Raw genomic sequence first — 18689 nt, 5'->3', positions numbered from 1 at the left:
AGGAGACGGCGATGGGGCGCTCTGAGGAAGAGGCGGCGGCGGCGGCAGAGGAGGACCAGCGGGGCGGGCGGTGCTGACGGGCCCCGGAGGAGCGAGCCGGTGGGCAGGCCGCCCTGGGCGGCGGGGCCGGTCGTGGCCGCGGGTAAGGAGAGGTCGGAGCCCGGCGACCCCGGCCGAGGCGGGCAGGCCTCGCCCCTCCAGGCCTCTGGGCCGCTGTGCTGGGGGGGGGGGCGGCTTTAAAGGCTTGGGAGGGGGCTGGGCAATCCCTCTTCCCCCCCCCCCCCCCCTCGGCTCTTTGGGCGCCTTAGCAATGGGCAGGCCATCTTTGGGGGCCAAGGGACTCCAAGCAGGGCTGGCCAAACTGTGGCTCTCCAGACGCCCAAGGACTACAATTCCCATGAGCCCCTGCTAGCACCATCCTGTCAGGGCCTCATGGGAATCGTAGTCCATGGGCGTCTGCAGAGCCAGTTTGGCCACCCCTGCATTGAGGTATGGGGGGAATAAATTCAGTGGAAAGCAAGGGCCTTGGCAGTGGGTGGAGATGCACGGGTGGCAGTCTGAGTCTGTCACAGTAGGAAAGAGCCTGAGTCCAGAAAGAGCACCTGAAAGACTAGCAGAATTTGTGGCGGTGGGGAGAGCCGCTAACTTCTTCAGGGAGTGCCAGAATCCTGGAATATCTTGAGGACTGAGAAAATTTGTGGCAGGGGATGAACTTTTGTGAGTCACCGCTAACTTCTTCAAGTAGAAAAGAGCAAGAGCCTAGGAATACCTGGAAGACTAACACAATTAGTGGCAGGAGAGGAGCTTTGGTGACTCACTAGTTACTTCTGCAGATAGATCAAGAGGGGTAGACTTGTTCGTCTGTGGCAGTAGGAACGAAAGAGTCCAGGAACACCTTAAAAATGAAAAGAATTTGGGGGAAAAATTGGAACTTTCATGACCCCCTATTTCTTGGTCTTCGGTTTTTCTGTTAAAACTCACTTGCATGCCTGCCTTTTCCATAATACAAAAGATCAATGGAGCTGCACCTCAAAAGTTTTCCGTGTTTTGTTTTCTTTTTCAAAGCGAACGGAAGGAAGGAGTAGAAACGTTCAAAATGAGCAGGAAGCCTCCTAATCGTCCTGGGATCACATTTGAGATTGGTGCTCGTTTGGAAGCGCTGGATTATCTACAAAAATGGTATGGAAGCTGGTGCACAGACTTGTTTTAAAGCCAAAATGAATTCATTCTCCGTGTACGAGGGGCAAACTTAACTTTTCTGGAAGGAGTCCTGTCTCTGAAGTACATGGAGACTAGTAACATTCTTCTGATAGATCTGTTGACATAATGAAAAGATATGAGGGAAACAACAACGTCAGAGAATCACAGCACTAACATTGTAATGAGGATCAAAGGTTTGATTATTTTTAGTTGGTTCTCCAGTACCATATTTAAGGTCTTTCTTACACATGCTCTGTGTGTGTGTAAAGTGCCGTCAAATCAGACCCCAGCAAGCGGTTTCCAAGGCAAGTGAGAAACAGGTGGATTGTCATAGCCTTCCTATGCAGTCTTCATTCAGTATTTGTTATGCTTACTTGGTAGGGATTTCAGGGAATCAGTTAAGGAAGCTGAGGTTATTCCAAGAATAATGAATGTGCCTATGACAGAACCGACTTCTGGAAGGAAGTGGACTTAGCCTGCATTTTAGCCAGGGTTTCATGTAGTAGTAGTAGAAGAGTTGGTTCTTATATGCTGCTTTTTTCTACCCGAAGGAGTCTCAAAGCGGTTGACATTCGCCTTCCCTTTCCTCTCCCCACAACAGACACCCTGTGAGGTAGGTAAGGCTGAGAGAGCCCTGATATTACTGCTCGGCCAGAACAGCTTTATCAGTGCTGTGACTAGTCCAAGGTCATCCAGCTTGCTGCATGTAGGGGAGTGCAGTATCAAGCTCAGCTCACCAGATTAGAAGTTATTTATTTTATTTATTTAGATTTTTATACCGCCCTTCCCTACGGATCTGGGTGGTTTAAATAAAACATTTTGGAACATTTACATAGAATACTATCAAAATCAATATAACAGTATAACAATAACAACACACCAACAGGAACAATTGGCACATCACTTCAACAATAACTTTGACACTCCCTCAGCAGGTTCGATCTCTCAGTCTGGGGCGGGGGGGACCTGTAGATGTTACGGGTCAGTGGGCCCCACCAAATGCCTGGTGGAAGAGCTCCTTTTTGCAGGCCCTGCGGAATTGTGGAAGTTCCGACAGGGCCCTGATCTCTTTGGGAAGCTCATTCCACTAGGTGGGGGCCAGGGCTGAAAAGGCCCTGGCTTTTGTTGAGGTCTGACGTGCCTCTTTAGAGCCAGGGATCCGTAGCCAGTTGGAGGTGGCAGAGCCTAGCGCTCTTCTGGGGGCAGGGAGACGGTCTCTCAGATACACTGGGCCCAGACTGCATACGGCCTTAAAGGTGATTACCAAAAACTTAAGCTTAATCTGGAATTGAACTGGGAGCCAGCCGAGTTCTTGGAGTATCAGCCGGATATGAGATCTCCATGATTTCTTAGTGAGAATCCTGGCCGCGGCGTTCTGCGCCAGTTGTAGTTTCCGGATCAAAGATAAGGGTAGACCTGCGCAGAGCGAGTTGCAGACATCCAGTCTGGAGTTCGCACTCCTAACCACTACATCAAGCTTGCTTTCAGGACAGTGGCAGTTTGTTCAAGATATGACAGCATCATTCAGTCTTTTGACTGGAAAGAGATGAGCTAGAAGAGCTTTTTGCTCAGCCAATACAAACAAGCCCCAGAGAAATTCAGCTGGTCTTGACCATAGTCAGGGCCTTGGCTTCTGCCTGGCTGAATTGAGCTCCCAGAAAACATCAGGCCCTTGACACAGAGCTCAAGGAGTTCTGCAGAGCTTGCAAAAAAGAGCTCTTCCACCAGTAGGTGATTGAGGCCAGTAAGATATCCGCTTCTGGTTTGCCTCCTTCCTGTATTGCAGTGGTCCCCAACCCGCGGCCCGGTGCCGGGCTGCAAAAGCCTTGGCTCCGGGCCGCGGCTCCCTCCCCCCCCCCGCAGTAAAAAACTTCCCAGGCCGCAAGCTTGTGGCTTGGGAAGCTTCTTACTGCGGGAGGGGGGAAGAGGAAATCAGGGCCGCGCACCACTCATGCGCGGCCGAAATCGCGCATGCGTGCATGCGCGGAAGTGCCACACACGTGCAATTTCGGCTGCGCATGGCGCATGTGCGGCCCAGCCACGCTTGCGTGGCATGCGCGGGTGGGCAATTGCCCTGCCGGTCCCCAACCTCCCCAGCACCCCTACCCCGGGTTCTGTTTTTATGTTCATGGGCATAATTTTTAGAATGATTTTAGAAGTGTTTTCAATTGAAATTTTGTTGTGCGTTATATGTCTTTCACTACTCTGAGTCTGCTCTAGTGGAGAGGGCACCTTGTAAATAATAAATAAATAGGTCCTGTTTTGGTAGGTAGGTCCCCTGTTTGCTGTGCATGCTGAGACCTGCTGAAAGCAGTGGAACAAGAGCATTGTGGGTAACTTGTCTGGTTGCATTCACTTAGGATTTGTTCATTCATTTATTTGGGATTTAATCATTTCCAGCGTTAGGTGTCTGAACTGGAACTGTAGTTCACCGACAGCTAAGCAGATAGAACAAAGTTTAAGTCCAGGGGCATCTTTAAGACCAGCAAAGTTTAATTTTGAGTATCAGCTTTCCTGTGCATGTACAATGAAATATGCATGTGCACTAAAGCTCATATGTGAACACTAAAGCAGGGGTAGTCAAACTGTGGCCCTCCAGATGTCCATGGACTACAATTCCCATGGGAATTGTAGTCCATGGACATCTGGAGGGCCGCAGTTTGACTACCCCTGCACTAAAGGCTATACCAAATTATGGTGATACTGAGGTGGCTTTTAATATAATTTGTATAGCTTTTTAAAACCCTGATGTTACCTGTTGGGAGAGGACTAGGGAAGGGTGAGATATAAAAAATAAAAATCATTATTATTAGAATTAAACTTTGTTGGTTATAAAGGTGCCACTAGATACAAACTTTGATTGACTGCTTTAGACCAGCACAGCTACTCACCTGAAGTTAAGCATATATATGTGAAAACTTGCCTTTAGTTATTTTTTAACTTGTGACAGTAGTTTGGAGCATAGGATAATGGATAGTGTAGCAAAGACCTGTGAAAAGCAATGCCAGGAGGCAACATCAGGGAAAGACTTTGGCCCTCCGTGCTCTTTTGTTAAGCCCTCCAGAGGAACTGGTTGGCCACTGTCTGAGACAGGATGCTGGACTAGATGGACCACTGGTCTGATCTAGCAGGGCCCTTATAAATATTCTCAACATAACTTACTGTAATTATTATAAAAATTCTATTTTGCCACTAGATTATTATTTTCATCATTTTTATATATCCCATATCACACGCTTCATCAGATATTTACTGTAACTGATAATATAACGTAATGCATTAAAACAGAAATCCATTAGAGATCTTATTTTTTTAAAAAAAATTATTCAATTTCAGTTTCTTTATGCATTTCCAGAGGTTTTGATTTGTTTAATGCACATCTCAAATCAATTTCTGAAAACACCATCAGCTTCACTAATTAAGGTTTGGGGCTGACAGATCTTATGCCATATTATGGCATATGGCAGCTGCTTCCACACACCTGTTTGATAATCTGCCTTCAGATCCCTTTAGCAATTGTTAGCAACTGAATTTTCCAGTAGGCTACCTGAGGCTATTGATGCTGCTGTTCCGTTTTGATATTTCTGCTATCTTAAACGTTAAACTTATCTTTTGGATTCTAAATTAACAACAAACTATTTTACCTGTCAGCATTGTTCAACATATAATGTACATTGCCCTGAGCTGGTTTGCTAGATAGGGCAGTAAGTAAGTAAGTAAAATGGAGATGCCAGCGATGAACCTGGGACCACCTGTGAGCAAAGCAGATGCTCTGCCACTGAGTCATGGCCCTTCCCCACAAGAAGGAATTTAGCTTCTAAAAAAGAAATATGCAGCAAGCAGTTCAGCTGAAATGCTTCTATTAAAGTAAGTAAAAGGTTCTTTACTGAAAAGAGTTTAAACAGCCTCAAACAAAATTGCCAGCTTTGTGAGAGCCAGGTTGGTGTAGTGGTTAGGAGTATGGATTTCTAATCTGGTGAACTGGGTTTGATTCAGCATTCCCCCACATGCAGCCAGCTGGGTGACCTTGGGCTCCCCACAGCACTGATAAAGCTGTTCTGACTGAGCAGGAATATCAGGGCTCTCTCAGCCTCACCTCCCTCACAGGGTGTCTGCCGTGGGGAGAGGAAAGGGAAGGCGAATGTAAGCCGCTTTGAGACTCCTTTGGGTCGAGAAAAGTGGCATATAAGAACCAACTCTTCTTTTTCTAGAGACAGTTTAACAAGACTTACCTATACATAGATTTGGTTTGATATAACCCGTGTGTAGGTCTCATTTTTTAATTTTTTAAAGAAAATCTCATTTTTTCTCGCCTTTCACTTACCTCTCCCATTTCTTCACAACAGCCCTGTGTGGCTGGTTAGCCTGGAGGAGAACGTAACTAACACACGGTTCCCCAGTGAGCTTCAGTGGGAGTGGAAACTTGAACTCGGGCCTTCCTGATTTTAAACTGACATGTTAGCTACCACACCACAGTGCTCCTGGAAGAATTCCTGCATACGGCTTCAGCTTACGTCCTATGTCCAGTAGACATATGCTAAGACAGCCCATTTCAGCCTTTCATGGAGATATTGCTGAAATATTTTTCAGGCTTCGAGGTACCTGGATGTGCTGTCGGCTGTCCATGCCCCCCAGAAGTGAGAGGAGCCTCGAGTAGCAAAGATTTAAATGGCTGGGGCCCTCCCCCTTCCCACCTCCTCTAGGCCCATCATTGACCAATTTGGGAGGGGGCAGGTTTGATTCCCCACTCCTCCTTCCCATGCAGCAAACTGGGTGACCTGGGCTAGTCCCAGTTCTTTTAGAGCTGTTCTTGCGCAGCAGCCCTGCCAGAGCTCTCTCAGCCCCCACCTACCTTGCAGGGTGTCTGTTGCGAGGAGAGGAAGGGAATTTGATTGTTAGCCGCTTTGAGACTCTTCTGATTACCGTATTTGCCGGCGTATAAGACGACTGGGCGTATAAGACAACCCCTCAACATTTCCACTCAAAATACAGTACTATGGGCCACTATGGGAAACTATGTCTATCCCAACTGAAGTGCATCCGGCGTATAAGACGACCCCCCCACTTGGAGGCATGTTTTTCAGGGGGGAAAAGTAGTCTTATACGCCAGCAAATACTGTAGTGAAAAGTGGGGTATGATAAAAGACTCTTCTTCTGGTTCTGCCACTTTCCTTGATTCAAGCGACCTCCCAGTGTTCTTGCGGATGTTTTCAATAAAGTCCTTGTGTTTCTGCTGGAAAATGTAGCTATGAGCAAGCAGGCAAAAGCTGTTCTGATTGCTGGGGATGAGATCAGAAATATGTTGTGGGTGTCAGAAGACACCTCGGCAGGTGACTCACCTGACGCTGGGTGGAAGCATCTATTGTAGACAGGGCGGTCTGACTAATAAGGTTCATGTGCGGTGCAAGGAAGGGTGGGAGCTGTGGGACTTGGGTTTAGGGCTGGTGAAGTGAGCCGTGCCTGCATGTTTAATGACACACTGCCAAGTGAGTCTATCTAGCGATTAAGTTTGGCCTGGAAGAGCTGGTGGTTCCGGGAGTGGTGGGTAATAAGTCTAAAAAATTTTTTTAGAATAAATAATGCAAACTTCTCATAGCCCCCTTTAGGCAAGCATGTTTCGGCCCGCATCTGTAACACGAGCAAAGGAATAAATGTCACAGGGAGATTTTGAAATGAAGCGAATTTCTGGATAATAGAAAGGATTATTAGATTCAGGTGGGTAGCGTGTTGGACTGAAGTGGCAGAACAACGTTTGACTCCAGGGGCACCTTTAAGACCAACACAGTTTTATTCAAGATATAAACTTTCATGTGCATCTAAGAAGGTGCGCATGTGTACGAAAGCTTATCTGTTCCACTTAATATTTCTGGTAAGGCCTTGGAGGAGGAGCTGGTCTCATGGCTTAAGTGCCAGTCAGCGCTTAACACCCACTCAGGGCAGCTGTCCCGCCCCTGTGTGCCTCCTCCTGCAACTGGCTTGCCTGTCTGTCCAGCACCCCCTTGTCTCCCTCCCCCTTCCATTTCCCCCCAAGGCTGCAGATCCTTGCTGTGTGAGAGCTGCCCCTGCTGGTGAGTTCCCTTTCCATGGGCCTGCAGCCTTTCGAGGTCCTGGGTGGAGGGAGAGGCCATCCACAGAGTCCTTCTAAATTGCTCCTCCCCCAATCTAGCGCCTGTTGTATTCTTGAATGCAACGGGCTTTGTCTCTAGTACCTTGAATAAAACTTAAAAGGTAAAGGTATCCCCTGTGCAAGCACCGAGTCATGTCTGACCCTTGGGGTGACGCCCTCTAGCGTTTTCATGGCAGACTCAATACGGGGTGGTTTGCCAGTGCCTTCCCCAGTCATGACCGTTTACCCCCCAGCAAGCTGGGGACTCATTTTACCAACCTCGGAAGGATGGAAGGCTGAGTCAACCTTGAGCCGGCTGCTGGGATCGAACTCCCAGCCTCGTGGGCAGAGCTTTCAGACGGCTGCCTTACCACTCTGCGCCACAAGAGGCTCGTTTAGGAAGCTACAAATTATGTTTTGCAGTTTATGAAAGAGTCACAACCTTTAAAAGACATCTTTGATATTCTTAAGTTCCTTTCTTGTCTAATGCCTGCAGTGTACAGAGTCTCGCTGCAAACTGGGCTTGTAAGTAGGAATGTAGTAGTTTCCGGCGGTGAGTAGCGATAGCCTGCAAGTGACCAGAAAAAGATACAACTTGAGACCCTTTTGATCTCCTTTCAGGTCGTACAGGACCACCAATCTTTTTCATGGACATGTATTGAAGTATATATGATTTATGATGTTGGTAACGCTTCGACTCTTGGCAATTATAAAGTTTCTTCATGCAAAATACTCATTATTACAATATCCTTATGTGTTTCTTCAGTGGCCATAAAGCCACAGTAGGTAGCCAACTGATATGTGATATAAGAAAACTTCTAACACATAGCATTATCAGGATGGGTCGTCACGTTAGTCTGTCTGTAGCTGTAGAAAAGAAGAAAAATCCAGTAGCACCTTAAAAACTAACTCAATCTATGGCAGGAGATGCACTTTCGGGGGTCCCTTCAGGTATCTGAAGTGAGCAGTGACTCACGAAAGCTCATCCCCTGCCATACATTTGTTAGCCTTTAAGGTACTTCTGGCCTCTTGCCCTTTTTTACTGACACAGCATATCAAAAAGTCATAAAATTAAGGCTTCCAGGAGAATTTGCAGACAATTGGATTCTTTTTCCAGAATTTGTAAATAAATAAATCTGTGTATATTTTATTAGATTCTACTTTGGCAGCTGGAGTCTATAAATGAACATTATTCTGAATATGAATAACTAGGTATTAAGGTTTGTGGGGGAGGTGGCTGGAGTGCAATACTTTGATTTTTTGCTTCACACAATTTTTATTATATTTGATACACATAATCTCTATATCCTTGTACTGCGTCTGTTTTTTGTAAATAAAAACTATTTTTTTTAAAAAGAGTCATAGAATCCTAGAGTTGGAAGGAGGCATCCAGGCCATCTAGTCTGTCCGCTGCCCAATGCAGGATCAGCCTCAAGCATCCAGGAGAAAGATCTGTCCAGCTGCTGCTTGAAAACTGCCAGTGAGGGGGAGCTCCCCACCACCCTAGGCAGCTTATTCCACTGCTGAACTATTTGGACTGTGAATCCCCCCCGCCCCCCCTTCCCCCGTGATATCTAGCCAGTATCCCTCTGCGTGTAGTTTAAACCGATTACTGCGGTTCCTCTCCTCTGCTGCCAACAGGAACTGCTCCCTGCCCTCCTCCGAATGACAGTCTTTCAGATGCTGCAAAAGAGCAATCATGTCCCCTCTCAACCTCCTCTTCTCCAGGCTGAACATTCACAAGTCCCTCCTAAGGCTTGGTTCCCCGGACCTGGATCATTCCTCATTGCTCTCCTCTGCACCCTCTCCATTTTGTCCACATCCTTTTTGATGCAAGACCTCTGGAACTGCCTTCCTTTCACAGTCAATGAAACGTTCCAGTCTAAGGGGTTGGTAGCTGAAACAGCATGATTGGGTTGCCATCTGTGATGATTCAGGTTTCATGAACTCCGCATGCATTTATCGGTGGTGGTGGCAGAGAATAGGCTTCCTTGGGAGGTGGTGGGTTCTCCATCTTTGAAGATTTTAAAGCAAAGGCTGGATAGCCATCTGACGGAGAGGCTGATTCTGTGAAGGCTTATGGGGGTTGCAGGTGACAGTGGATGAGCGAGAGGGTTGTGAGTGTCCTGCATAGTGCAGGGGGTTGGACTAGATGACCCAGGAGGTCCCTTCCAATTCTATGATTTCTATGAACGTATGGCCATCCCCTAGGGTTTTCAAGGCAAGAGGTGGTTTGCCATTGCCTGCATGTGTGTAGCGATCCTGACCTGTCCTTGGTGATCTCACATCCAAGTATTAACCCCTACAAAGTAACCCAGCTCAGTTTCCAGAATGGGATGAGACTGAGCTGGCCAGGACTACCCGGAGCTAGGCAGCTTGTTTCCCCTTTTGGAAACCAAACTGGGAACGTGGAGGTTTTGTGACCCCTGTCTATGAGGCTTGCATCACATTGCTGCAATTAATTTTTCCTGACGATCCACTTTAGACCTGATGGCATTTTGTTTTAATCTCAGCAGCAGGGCGAGGAAAGGATGAGGAAGTTAACCAATGAACATGTGTCACAATGTTCTCGGGGAAATATACTGTGTGTCAAGACTCGTTGTTTTAAAATGTCGAAATCGCGATTTCTTCCTGCGCCAGCATCGTGAACTAGAAAATGGCTGACAGCGGCCATGTTTGTTGAATGGCGCCTTAGAGAAATAGTAGAATATCTTTATGTGCTTCTCATTTCTTTGCATAGATAAAACCCAGGTAGGCATTGAAATGTTCTGTGAGATATGCAGGGAGCTCTTTCAGGCATGCATGTAGATTCCAATATTTCCTCCCCCCTCCCTTTTAATACGGGCGAGGGGCTGTGGCTCAGTGGAAGAGCCTCTGCTTGGCATACAGAAGGTCCCAGGGTCAATCCCCAGCATCTCCAGTTGAAATGATCAGGTAGAAAGAAGGTGACGTGAAAGACCTCCTGGAAATCTGCTACCAGTCATAATAGGCCATACTTACCTTAATGTACCAATGGTAGCTTCGTGTCTGTCCAGGTGATGACTGGAAACCAAATCTTCCCAACTCATTACATGCTAAAGTGGGAACACAAAACTGTCTCTGACGTTTGACTGGTGCTGGCCCATTGCTGCAGGCGGCCATAACTGGATGTTCATGTCAAGAAACATGCACAGATTTACCCGTTCATGTGCATTAGATTTCCTGTTTTGTCACTATTTACTTAAAATATTTGTGCTCTGCCTTTCCACCCAGTTCAAGGGCCCCAGCGTGAATATCCAAACATTGAAACACAACATAGAATGGCTTGGCTCCTAATGCCAGATGTGGGACCTGAAATACATGCTCTTTTTCCTGGGGGAGGCGGAACTTATTTCTGGATAACAATAGATAGCATTAGAGAAAATGTTGTCATCATTAGTGTTGGAGGAATGGTCATTGCATTCGTAGTGTGTCTTTTGGTCTTTTAAGAGGCAGTTTCAGACTATTTTATTTAGGACATTTCATCGAAACAGCCTTACATGACAGTTTTGAGCATTTTTGGCTTAAAAATATTTTACTGTAGTGTAACAGCTGCATTGGCTGCCGGTTGAGTTGTAGATCAGGTCTTGGTAGTCACCTTCAAGGGCATACATGGTCTGGGCCCTGTCTGCTTGAGGGATCACCTCTCTGCTCCCCCCCCCTCCCCCAAGAGCTCTTTGCTCCTCGAATGCTAACCAGCTGCCAATCCCTGGCCCTAAAGAGGTCTGCCTGGCCTCAACTAGGCCCAGAACCTTCTCCATCCTGGTCTCCACTTGGTGGAATGAGCTTCCAGAAGAAATCAGGGTCCTGCAGGAACTAAGATAGGGCCTGTAAAACGGCCATAGGGCCTGTAAAACGGAGCACTTCCACCAAGCCTTAGATTGAAGCCAGCAAAGGAACACCAACCAAGAAGCCCCCTCCCAAGTACCAGTTATGCCCAACAGAGACAAGATGGGGCGACACCTGACATGGCCATGCATTAAATAAGACAGCACTTGCGGCTGAGCAGCCAGTAGTTGCATATCACTTAGTTATGATAGCTCAAAATGTCATAAACCCAAAACTGCTGAGACATTTCTGTATTGTTGAATTCCAAGTGGCATAAGTCTAAGCAGTTATTGTATTCTGTGTACTATGCACTGAGAGGTATAAACCTTTACTATAAACCGCACTGAACCGTAAGGGAGGGCAGTATAGAAATGTAACTAACTAAATCATATTAATATCATAAGCTGCCTCGAGCTCTGTAGGAAGAAAGGAGGCTGACAGATATTTTTAATGAATCCATAGCTGAATGATCTCTGCTGTGAAGGAGCCATCTGAAGTTGTATCTGGTGCATGAACCTCTACAGCAGTGGTAGTCAAACTGCGGCCCTCCAGATGTCCATGGACTACAATTCCCAGGAGTCCCTGCCAGCGTTTGCTGGCAGGGGCTCCTGGGAATTGTAGTCCATGGACATCTGGAGGGCCGCAGTTTGACTACCCCTGCTCTACAGAGTCAGTAACTAATAGATTAGTGTTCTGCAGGTGGAATTAATTCCCCTGAACTTCAGAGCATTTGATACTAAAGCCTGGTGTAATGGTTAGAGCAGGGGTGGCCAAACTGTGCCTCTCCAGATATTCATGGGCTATAATTACCATGAGCCCCTGCCAGCATGTTCATGGTAAATGTAGTCCATAGACATCTGGAGAGTCTCAGTTTGGCCACCCCTGGATTAGAACATGGGATTAAGACTTGGGACAATGAAGTTTGAATCCTTTGCAGAAGGGTGGAAGCCTCTTCTCAGTCCAACCCACCTTAAAGCTCTCGCATTTATGGAGCCAATAATCCAAAGACTGGAGAAATGTGTTTTAAACCCAGATTGTTCACAGGAGTGCCATAACGACAGCACCGGAACCATCCCCCTGGGTCCTTTGCACGCTGAAATGCAGAGAACGGCCTTCTGAAATCTCTCTTTCCATTTGCTTCCTGAAGGTATCCCTCGCGCATCGAGAAGATAGACTATGAAGAGGGGAAGATGCTCGTCCACTTTGAACGCTGGAGCCATCGCTACGACGAGTGGATTTATTGGGACAGCAACCGGCTGCGGCCCCTGGAGCGGCCCTCGCTGAGGAAAGAGGGTCTCAAGGATGACGACGAGTTCATTGTAAGCATCCGTCCCTCTCGCAACCCTAAAATCTTATTATGTGCGAGTCTCGGGTCACAGGAAACACATCTGTAGACGGAAGCCTGTCATGAGCGGAAGGTTTTCCGGGGTAGGGCTACGTCATGAGTGGAAGGTTTTCCAGGATAGGGCTACATTGAAAGTGGGTGCTTAAATATGTTGCTGTTGAATGGATTATCAGTCACGTTGATAACTCAGTGTATTGCATCTTTCGACAAAACAGGATTTTAAACCCGGAGAAGAGGTTCTAGCTCGCTGGACAGACTGCCGATACTATCCTGCGAAGATCGAAGCCATTAACAAGGAAGGTACGTGTTGCTTAAGAAGTACTTGACCTGGCCTCCTTCCCGTTCAACGTTGCATCTCCCGGCGTGGTTAGTCCGAAGTCTTTATTTTATATTTGTTGACATTTTAATAAATATTCTGCTCCATCTCCACAGATGGTAGATAAAATTTCACGGTAAGAAAATTCAGGATACAAAAACAGAAATTTAGATGAGCTTAAAAACTTTTTTAAAAGCCTCTTGTGGCGCAGAGTGGTAAGGCAGTCGTCTGAAAGCTTTGCCCATGAGGCTGGGAGTTCGATCCCAGCAGCCGGCTCAAGGTTGACTCAGCCTTCCATCCTTCTGAGGTCGGTAAAATGAGTACCCAGCTTGCTGGGGGGGTAAACGGTAATGACTGGGGAAGGGAATGGCAAACCACCCTATATTGAGTCTGCCATGAAAACGCTAGAGGGCGTCACCCCAAGGGTCAGACATGACTCGTTGCTTGCACAGGGGATACCTTTACCTTTACCTTTTTAAAAACTTTAAAATTAGGAATTAAATGATAAAATTGCCCTCCATAACGTTGGCTGTTTTAAGGGAAAAGGAGAGCGTCACACAATGATTGGCATTAGTGAGCTTTTGCTTGGTGGCTTCTGACATAGCAGACTCAGATGTTGCTTCCATAGGCCTGGCGGAATGCTTCTGTCTTGCAGGCCCAGCAGAACTGCCCAAGGTCCTGCAGAGCTCCAGTCAGAACATTCCGATAGGCTGGGGCCAGCTTAATCCCCTTGTGACCGGGGATACTGAGCAAGCTTTGCTTGCTGGATCTTAATGCCTTTTGGGAGCCGTGGTCCCATAGGGACTTATAAGACGGCATGATGGTAAAAGCCCTGCCCGTGTTAGTTGAATTATTTATTCCATTTATGCTCCCCAGTGGAAACCCACTCACATCATTCTCCTCTTCTCCAGTCCCTTGAGGCTGTTTAGGCAGGTCCAAGGATACCTAGCGAGCTTCCAAGGCAAAGCAGGGATAGCATAGCACCCTGATGCGGCTTCTGCAGGGTATGTGGATAAGGAGAAAGGGATTTTATATAAGGAAAGATTCTGTCCTGTGTCCCTTGCCCACTCCAAATGTGCAGAATTTGTTGTTGGGAGAGATGATGATGATTATGAAGATGATTTGAATTTATTTCCCGCCACTCTTGGCGAAGCCGGCTCATGGCAAGTTACAAGATAAGAAATAAAACGCAAGTCCCCTAAAAACCTCACTAAAAACAAAACAATGAACAAAATACAGAAACCAGCTACAAACCCGGTGGCAAACGAACCCCCCACCTACCCCCATTGGGGACTAAGAGGAGCTGGCCACCACTATTAAAATGTGCTGGAATACCTTCCTTCCTTTGGGGGGGCCCACAGATCTTCTGTCCGCACTGGCCTCAACCATAGACCTGGTGGAAGAGCTCTGTCTTACAGTCCCTGCAGAAAGCTGAAAGCTTCCGCAAGGCTCGTAGCTCACCCGGGAGCTCATTCTGCCAGATAGGGGCCAGGACCGCTTAGTGTATTAGTGTCTATGACATGTCCAGTGTACAAACATTGTTTTGGACCCCCTAATCACTGTTTCCCTCTTGTTCTAGGAACCTTCACTGTACAGTTTTATGACGGGGTGATTCGGTGTCTTAAAAGGATGCATGTCAAATCTATGCCAGAAGATGCCAAAGGGCAGGTAAGCCAAGGTTCAGTTAACCTCTAAATTACATCACCACTTAGTTCTCCTTCATTAACGCATTCAGAGCAATTGCGTGTGTCATGTCTCTAAATTCAAACTGTTTATACTTTCCACCCACAAGTCGGGGAAATGGATCATTTTATCTTTCTTTTGTTCCCTTATACTCAGTCCCTTATACTTGGTCAAAGTGTGGGAGCCAAGAGGTTCTTGCTTTGCGTACTGTGAAGAAAGGCCCCAGGACTTTGGGCGTAGGAGGCAAATGTTTCTAGTTGGCTTCCAAAGAAGCCTGGATTCTCTCTCTTTGGTCAGCAAGGTTTGAAGCTTCCTTCCCACAGAAAAAGTTGTTCCAGTGGAGGAAGGCTTGTGAATCTAGAGGAAGTTTTCAGACTTGGCCGAATGGAGCAGTGGGGCAACAGCAAAAATCTTTACTGCTCCAGGAAGAGAAATCTATCATGGCACTGTGTTTCTGCCGGAGGAAAAGGAGGTTTGAGGTGACCCAATTTCCTCGCCTGACAACCACAAGGTCCTCTGGTCATTGCTGTCATGTAGGAACACAGGGGGATAGCCTTGTTGGTCTGATGCAGCAGAACAAAGTTCCAGTCCAAGAGGCACCTTTAAGACTGACCAAGTTTAATTCGAGGTATAAACTTTCAGGAGCATGGTGTCTGAAGAAGCTCATGCACAAGAAAGTTGGCTTACTGGGAGGGATGGGGTACAAATCTCAATATAAATAAAATAAATTATACCTTGTATGACAGGTGCCATTAGACTTGCACTTTGCACAGGTAGTTTCAGAGGGCAGCTGTGTCGGTCTGCACTAGAACAGCTAGATTTGAATCCAGCAACATGCCTTGAGGACCAACAAAAGACGTAAGGTGTAAACTTTGAAGACTTTCGAAAGCTTATGCTCCAGAACTTCTGTTGGACACTGAGGTACCCCTGGACTCAAATCTAACTTTACCAAGGGCCAGGTCCTGGTGGAGGGAGGCACGCTGTGAGTGATCTTGAGAGCCTTTACTGTAGACTGGCAGTGATGTAGGTGCCTGTGCCTGTGAATTCCTTCCACTTCTTTGCCGTCCTTGGGATTACTTCTGCCTTCTGCACTGGGTGTTTTAGCTGTGATTGAACTGAAGTGCTGTCTGCTGCTAGAGAACTACAAGGTTGGAAACCCCCCCCCCCCCCAGTCAGAAGGCTGAAGCTTAGTCTAGCTCTGTCGTGGTTCACTGGTTGGGAACCTCCTTGGCATGCAGGCCTCATGTACAGTCCCACCTGCTAAAGGTGCTGCAAGGCTGGAGAAGACCTGTTCCTAGCTAGAGAACTGTTGCCAGTAGCATAGGTGATACTGGGCTTAGTGGACCAGTGTCCTGATAGCTTGCTTTGGCCATGGGTTGCTATCCAACCCTTGGCCATGTGTTCTTCCAGACTGCAAAACGAATTATGGGTCATGTATGGAGCTGACAAGGCTCTTGGTGAAGTGGTGAAGGAAGAGGGGTTTTTTTTTTTGGGGGGGGGTCTTTCAGATATAGTTCATTATTATAACTCTTTTTTAGTATGTGCTTGTTTTCATAAAGCTGTGGTTGGGGTTGTGTTGGTCAGTTGTCTCTTAACTGCAGAGTGTGGTCTGTCCTTACCCATATTCCTAAATATACAGTGTTAACAAAGGGCTACTAGTCCTTGGGATCAAAGAGCTCTTTTTAAAGCCAGGATTGGGCTGTGAAATACTGTGCAAAATTAGTCATTGGGGTATTTCTTTGTGCCCCACCTTTCTGAAAACATTGCTATTTTGCTCATTTTTCCTGGCTTACTTGAAGACCTATGCTGTTTTGTATGTGGAGAAACCACTGAATTCTCTTGACTTTTCACTTTGTCCAAATCATTAGAACAATCCTAATGCATCTTTTGGCTGGGAATAGTTTAGGCTCTTTCTTTAGCTTTTCTTGGCTTTGATCATGTTACTGGTTCGATCGAGAGTCACCTGAGTGGCCAGTGGGGATCCCAAGGGATCCCCACTCCAGAAGAAGCTTAATTCCTGTGGTTACTTCTCTTGGAGATCCTGTAAAGTCAAAACACACTTTTATGTGTCTCTAAAAGCGGTGCTGGAGACAGTCCTTAGTTGTCAGTTGTGAAATGTGCGCCTGAATTAGGGTTGTGCACGACAGCGTCCGAATTGGGTGGGGGGCAGGTGAGGTGCGGGCGCTGGTACGTAACGTGGCGCCTCCCCCTCCCACGGTGCGGCACTGGCTGCGTTGGCGTGGAAGGACTGATTCGGATGCCGCCATGCACAACCCTAGCCTGAAAACTGGTGGATGAAAGCTATGGCATACTTGCAGGGGAGTTCTTGTTTGACGGGGCTCCTTCGTGCAAAAGATGTTTGTCCCTACTGTGTCCTTTAAACTAAAATGGCATGTTGTGTGTCGGGGTGTGCATTTGGCTAATCTGAGTTGAAAAAATACTCGGAAAATACCAGATTAGTTTTTAAAAGGTAAAGGTATCCCCTGTGCAAGCACCGAGTCATGTCTGACCCTTGGAGTGACCCCTCTAGCGTTTTCATGGCAGACTCAATACGGGGTGGTTTGCCATTCCCTTCCCCAGTCATGACCGTTTACCCCCCAGCAAGCTGGGTACTCATTTTACCAACCTCAGAAGGATGGAAGGTTGAGTCAACCTTGAGCCGGCTGCTGGGATCGAACTCCCAACCTCCTGGGCAGTGCTTCAGACTGCATGTCTGCTGCCATACCACTCTGCACCACAAGAGGCTTGTTGATTAGTTTTTAGGGAGTTATTAATACTGATTTTAATCCCCCCCCCCCCCCCGGCTGATTCTGGATAATTGCAAAAATATTAAGGATTTTTCAGGACCGGCAAATAGCTGGAATTAAGGCTATCAACTCATGGAGTCGAAAAAAATTAGTCATTAATGCATGTTCATCAAATCTGCATCCCATGTTGGTATTGGGGTTTGGGAATATTGGGAAATAGCAATATTGTTCAGGTTTAATATTTCTGAACTGGAAAAATATTGTGGTTTTTTTTTTTTTTTTGCACTCTCCTAATTGTGTGTGTTTAGCCCTTGTAACTAGCTAATGTGGTTTTTCCCCCTCATGTATCTGAGTGATCACAGATTTAAAGAAATATAATCTATGCATCAACCATAGTAATCTAAACAATGGCTTTCAACTGAGAGTCAGTGTGATGCTGTGGTTAGGGTTTTGGACTAGGATCTGGAAGATGCCAGGTTCTAATTCTTGCTCTGCCATAGAACTCTGCCGGGTCATCTTTGGCCAGTCCCACAATCTCAGCTGATTTTACGGGGTTGTTGTACGGGTAAACCATGAACCGTAAGGGAGGGCAGTATATCAATCAATATAATAAATAAAATAAATAAAACAGAGGAGAACAATGTAAACCTCTTTGGAGACCTGACTGGAGGGAAAAGGTAGGGTAAAAAGGGAGGAAATAGATAAAAAGAATAGCGGTGAAAAATTGCAACTGTATAAGGTGTTTAATGTTTGCATCAATGTGATATAGTTCATATACGCACACTTTTTAAGAAGTGGTTTAAACGTGTCCTGTGGAAGAACCCAGTGTTCAAATATCCATAGTGATAGACAGACAGACAGACAGACAGACAGACAGAGCACCTTTAAGACCAACAAAGATTTATTCAAGATGTGAGCTTTCAAGTGCACGCACTCTTCCTCAGACTAAATGAACAACCATTATAACTGTGGAGATATAAGGCAAAAGCAAATTGTGGCAAACTAGTAAACTGTGTCATAGTATCCAAATTAAGCCATATAAGGTATTTAGGTAATTAATATAAGGTATTTAGGTAATTAAAGAGCAAGGTTGGGGAGACAAGTTACATAGAACAGAAAACAAAACAAAAAAAGCTCACTGGAATTAGTTAGGACCTAAAAGGTTGGATGTTTGTTCAAACTGCACAACAGGTTACAAAAATATACGAACATTTATTGTGTGCAACTTAAAAAAAAAAAAGCTTTAAGGTTAAAATTACACAAATTAATTATTGATTTAAGTGGTTTGAGTTTAGAACCATCATTCCATTATCTTATCTTTTATATGTTTATTTTATTTTACCAGCTGCTTTATGTATTTCATATTTGATTTGTGTCCAAATGAGACCTCTGAGAAAGACCCTGTGAGGGCCAAAAGGCGTCATGTCTCAGAAGGTCTAAGACTTT

At 46.2% G+C, this 18689-nt stretch overlaps 1 protein-coding gene across 3 annotated transcripts in view; it reads left to right on the top strand.

The window, feature by feature from the left end:
• The window catches only part of PHF20L1 (PHD finger protein 20 like 1), a 59475-nt gene continuing 40786 nt past the window's right edge, over positions 1-18689 (top strand). For all 3 annotated transcript variants that reach the window (XM_077351467.1, XM_077351466.1, XM_077351464.1), the window contains exons 1-5: positions 1-142; positions 1066-1179; positions 12300-12471; positions 12713-12797; positions 14393-14481. In XM_077351467.1, the coding sequence (XP_077207582.1) occupies positions 1097-1179; positions 12300-12471; positions 12713-12797; positions 14393-14481 (429 nt within the window). In that variant the 5' untranslated portion in view covers positions 1-142; positions 1066-1096. The remainder of the gene's footprint in view (positions 143-1065; positions 1180-12299; positions 12472-12712; positions 12798-14392; positions 14482-18689) is intronic.

Source organism: Paroedura picta, chromosome 9, assembly GCF_049243985.1.
Source record: "Paroedura picta isolate Pp20150507F chromosome 9, Ppicta_v3.0, whole genome shotgun sequence".
NCBI lineage: Eukaryota > Metazoa > Chordata > Lepidosauria > Squamata > Gekkonidae > Paroedura > Paroedura picta.
Note: the sequence above shows the minus strand (reverse complement) of the source record. Positions and strands in the feature narration are given on the sequence as shown.